We start from the raw sequence: 5,530 nt of genomic DNA, 5'->3' as shown, positions 1-5,530 counted from the left end.
TGTTTGTTTTCCTAGCAGTCCATGGTACCCTTAATACTCTTCTCCAGCACCACAGCTCAAAGGCATCAATTCTCCTTCTATCCTCCTTGATCATTGTCGCATAACAAGTGATTGTGAAGACCATGGCCTGTATCAAACGCACCTTAGTCTCCAGAGAGTCACCATTGCTCTTCAGTACTTTGGAGAGTTCCCTAACAGCAGACTTTCCCATGGCAGTACATCTTTTAATTTCGTGGCTGCTGGTGCCAAGAGTGTTGACTGTGGAGCCAAGCAAACTAAAGCTGTGAACAATCCTAATCTCTTCACCTTCCATCCTGATGCTGCCAATTGGTCCAGTGGTGAGAATCTTTGTCTTCTTGACATTGAGCCTTAATCCATATTGGAGGCTGCAGTCCTTGACACTCTGTAGCAGGTGCTTCTGGTCCTCTACAGTTTCAGCAAGCAGAGTTGTACAGACTACAAAATCATCACATTGAGCCAGTGCAGATTTTCCTCTCTAGGAGAGCATTTCTGTGAAACTTTCTGCAAGCCAAAATGTGATAAAGTGAAGAAACAATTACTGTTTAGTGGTTTGGGGGAAACTTTTGACCCAAAGACAGCCCCCCAAAAAGTATACAAAATACATAAAACCTAACATTGCACAAAAATATATTGTTCACAGCTGTAACAGAAGGGGGTGAGCTATAACAGTTTGATGTTCTGTGTAGTTCCTGTAGAAGGAGATTGGTGATTCAGATTGGTGATTCTGCTCTTGCAGTTTGGGGTGCCTACAGCCTCTTGTATGACTTATTGCTGGACAAACATAGAATACTAGTTTTTTTGCTTTCTTTGGATTTATTTCCTCCATAGTGGAAATGTATATATATTTTGTAAAAGTGAAATGACATAAAACAAACTTTTTAAAAAATGGGTATGTTTCTTACTGGACAGTAAATATTTTGTCATTGTACTGCATTTAAATAGGTTTATTTTGGTTTCTATATGTAATTTTTTTTGTTTATATCATGTGTCATTTATTTATTATTTGGGCCACTGTGAAATGCCTTCATTTCCTTTCAAACACAATTAAGGACTTGGCAGAAAAACTGAAAAGAAAAGAATAGTTCTTTTTTTCTGCATCTTAGACTTAGTTAACAAAAATCTGTTGGGTGAGGCCATAAGTGAGAGTAGGTAGTAAAATGAGGTCATTAACATGCCATTTTCCTGGTAAATAGGATGAGAAATGAAGGATAAAGAGTAAGAAGAAATGAAAACTTACTCTCATTTCCAGAGATAGCACTTGAGTTTCTTTTTGGGTTTTGGTTTTGTTTTTTTTTTGGGAGGGGGTTTTTTTAATGACAGTTTGAACAACTGTGGTAATCTAGGGGAAGGAAAGTACAATTATCTATCTATTGTTTTCACCTTAACTTCTAATGTTTTACTTTTTCTCATCATTATTTCTCTTTTTAAATGGCTTTTCCTTCTCTTACAAAACCTAAGTTTATGCATATTGAAGAAAAGTGGGAAAACAAAAAAATAGAAAGAATAATTTTCCATGTCTTTCCCTAATTCTCCTTCCAGGCAGATTTTCTCATTATTAATGCTTGCCATCTGAGCTGCTAAGGTTGCTTGTATACTTAGGATTTGGTTCCTGCGTTTAGTGGTATGCATTAATGCTTGCAGGGGTGATCCCACTTAATTGACCAATTGAGGTGTTTAGTGCTTCTGTTACCTCCTTAATTTTCAGCTGGGATTTTAAAAGATATAAGAGGTTATTTAAGGCAAAGCAAAACCTATGAAAGACAAAACCTGTTAGAGAAGGAAAAATCAAAATCATTTCCACCTAACGGAGTGACAGTGGGTAGACTACACGTTGTCTTTGGCTGAAGACCTGCAAGATCGCCTAAAATCAGATAGTCATGTATGGTTCTGGCACTGACACGTCCTGCTGTAAGATTGTTGGTCTCCATTTGCCTGAAGCAACAGAGAAAGTAGAATCAGAAATAGGAGGAGGAAATGGAATTGCCCATAAACAACTACCTCCTTTGCTGTAAGATGAGAACAATATGACAACTGGCTACCATCACTGAACATTTTACTCTGAGTTTCTGTACAAGAAGCCCGTTCAAAAAGGAAAATATGCAGTCCTTTTTGAGTCATGGATGGTGAATAAAGCCCTGACACTGTTGCTCTGTGTGAACCTTAAACCAAAATATGATCCAAAGTTTTCTTAAAACAGAAATCATAATCTAGTTTACTTAGTAACGAATGTCTGTCTGCTTGAGCATTAATGCTCTTTTGAGGTCTAACTATATGGGATCAAATTGACAGTAGCAACTCCAAAGATTAAATAGAAAGTATGAGACAATGAATTTGCGTTAATATGGGAGGAACAAGTAGGAAAAAGAAAATTCAGTATTACTGAAATGTACATTTGGAAATTGCTAGATTGATAAACCCTGTACTGTGTATATTCTCAAAAATAAAAACAAAAACATAGAAGAAAAGATTAACGCAAGTTACTTTCAAAAATAGATGTACAGTTATTTGTTTTCCCATGCCTTAATTGATGTATATATAGGTTCCCCTTGCCAATATGCACTGTAATGTTGTGGTTAATATCCCTGTCACATCTTGAATCACAATTTTAACTTTTCTCTTAGGCCCTTGATATATTGGTTTACAGAAAGATAGTATCAGTTCCTTTAAATTTTTTTTTTTAGTAACTCTATCTCCTTGCTGGAATTTAAGTGCCATGAAAGCACAGAATTTGTCTGGATTTTTTTGCTTTCTCTGCCATTTATTTCCCTGATGCCTAGAATAGCCCCCGGGACCTTGACGTTCTCAGTAATTTTCATCTCATCTTTGTTCTGTGTACATAGACGTAAAAGGTGTGTGTGTTTTTGATAATTGAAATCATGCTACATAAGCACCCTTTGAACTTTTGTAATGGGTGAAATAGAAGTATCTCATTCTTTTAATAACCATTTCTTAATGAATAATAAGTGACTCATGACTAATATTTTTAATGTTCAATGACTACTCTTTTCTAATTTGTCTTTTCATGCCTTTTGTCCTTATCTGATTTACTTTTTTTTTTCTTGGTGTTTTGGTTCTTTGTGTTATAAAAAGAAGTACAACATGTATTAGATTTGCTGTCCCTGTTTTATTTTTTAAGCATATTATTTGCTTTATCATTTAATCCTTCTTTGGTCCTAAATTCTTAATCCTAAATTGGATTTAGGTGTTTTTTAAGCAGATGGATCTAGTAACTTAATACCTTAACTAACTGCCATTGAGTCAGTATGATCTAATGGTTAACTCATTAGTGAGTTTCTGAAGCCATAAGTTACATGGCAGGAGATTGCCCATCTTCCTTAGAGTGACAAGTGGATTTGAACTACCTGAGAGGCACTATCTTTGAGTTAGTTAAATGACTCCCTATGGAGTAGGTCAGTAGAGCTTCCTAGCAAGTTGATATACTTTTTTATTCACGACTGTCATAAGGGTGTAAAGAAATCATTACTTCGTGTTGGCCCTCTAGTTCATAGTACTGATGTTTAGTCATTTAATTATTTAATAATAGAAAAATTTTATTACCCATTTTTGAAAGATCACAACATATAACAATAAGAATAATCCATTTTTAATTTAAGAAGTGCTAGCATTTGGCAGTGGAGCTGTAATAGTGGCAGTAGTTAAGCACTCAACTATTGATGAAAAGCTTGTTGGTTCAAACCCACAATCACTCGAAAGAGAAGAGAGATAGTCTAATTGTATGAAGATTACACCTTTCTAAACCTTTTATGATAGGTTTTTTGTGAGTTGGAATTCAACTTAATGGTAACAGATTTTGGGAGCCCTTAGCGGTAGTTTTACTTACATCCTTTAAGGAGAAATCAAATCAATGACTTCCCACATGTGTATTAGTTATTTCATATGACTCTAGACATGTTGGATCCCTTGGCATGATTTGAGTCTATGTTGAGATGAGAAGATAATCAATATAACAAAGTTGCCATTTAAAATTATTGAAACATAAATTAGAAAAAATTATTCTTGAGAAATTGTAATTGATGGAAGTGCCTCTTTTTGTTTCTTAGGGATGTTTCGAAAGGATGAAGAACTAACACCATCACAGAGAGCTTTAGCTGTAAGGTATGTACCTTTTCATTGTATCCTGTCAAGCATGGTACATGCTAATTCATTATCTAACTGTGCATAGAACACTCATTACTCATGTGACTGAGGCTTATTTGTTCTTAATTTCCTCAAACCTTGTCTTTCTGTATACCTCTCTGCCCACTAAAGCTTCATAGGTTAGGCTTGTTATGTTATGTACTGTTGAGTCAAAATCAACTCAGCTGACTCTCCGGTGGGTTTTCAGAGGCTGTAAATTGCACAGGACAAGATTGCCATTCTATATGACATTGGATTGTCAGTATAACTCAGACCACTGGGTTTAGGCTAGATACCTCTTGTAATACATATTAGCAATCAAAACCAGTTTCAACTCATAGCACTTCCATGTGTTTCATAGTAGAATTGAATTATCTTAGGGTTTTCAATGGTAGTGCACTTTGGAAATCATTTGCCAGACCTTTCTTACAAAGTACCACTGGCTACATTCAAATTGCCAACTTTTCCATTAGTAGCCACATGCCTAACTATTTGCATCACCCAGAAATTTCTAAAAAAAGTTTCCATCAAGTTGATTCTGACTCAAGCCTATTCTGTGTGTAGATTGCCAGGCCTTTCTTTCAGGTTGCCTCTGTGTTGACTCATACTTCCAACCTTTTAGCTTGCTTAGTTAGCTACAAGCACTCATAAAGCCTTAAATCCATCATTACCTAGTGTATACATTTTGTGTACTGTGGGTTGTTGCTAAATTTTCTCTGTCATATCAGGCTCTGAGTTCCATAAAGGTAAGAACGTGGTTTTCACACTTTACCAGCCACTAGATCTCTGTTGGCTATATATAATGATAATGGTAATTAAGAATGATAGCAGCTGCCCTTATAGTGTGATCACAAGGTCTGGACTAACATGTAACAATGTTACCACAGCGTGTAAGTGCCTTATTTTTAAGTTCTTTCTTTTTATCAAGAACTAGCGAGGTATCTATTATTATTTGAGAAATTCATTCCAGAATAGGCTTCTACTTAATTAGTAAGAAATAGCCAAAGTTTTTGGCAGAATCATCATATAATATATTTAATTGATAAGCAGTTCATCTGATCTGGATTCTGTGATTTTGGAGTCTTTGATCCATAGACATCCCTGGTGCATAAACACTCAGCTGCCATTTCTTCTTTTCTTGTCATATAGCTTATTGTTGTTATGTGCTGTCAAGTCATTTGCGACTAATAGCGACCCTATTCAGCAGCCCTAGACCCTGCTCTATCCTGTGCCAATCGCATTGCCTCATTACCCATTGCGATACATCCATTCCGATTACCCAAGTCACTGTATCAATCCACCTCATAGAGGGTCTTCCCCTCCTGCGCTGTACCTCTACCCTACCAAGCATGATGTCCCTCTCCAAGGACCT

General features: G+C 36.1%; 1 protein-coding gene across 1 annotated transcript in view; it reads left to right on the top strand.

Moving 5' to 3' along the window:
- Positions 1-5,530, top strand: part of MBOAT2 (membrane bound O-acyltransferase domain containing 2) — a 105,506-nt gene that overhangs the window by 72,532 nt on the left and 27,444 nt on the right. The window contains exon 6 of the mRNA XM_006898196.1: positions 4,083-4,137. Coding sequence (XP_006898258.1) covers positions 4,083-4,137 — 55 coding nt within the window. The remainder of the gene's footprint in view (positions 1-4,082; positions 4,138-5,530) is intronic.

This window comes from Elephantulus edwardii, unplaced genomic scaffold (assembly GCF_000299155.1).
Source record: "Elephantulus edwardii isolate Elephantulus edwardi_28Jun2011 unplaced genomic scaffold, EleEdw1.0 scaffold00223, whole genome shotgun sequence".
In the NCBI taxonomy this organism is placed as follows: domain Eukaryota; kingdom Metazoa; phylum Chordata; class Mammalia; order Macroscelidea; family Macroscelididae; genus Elephantulus; species Elephantulus edwardii.
Note: the sequence above shows the minus strand (reverse complement) of the source record. Positions and strands in the feature narration are given on the sequence as shown.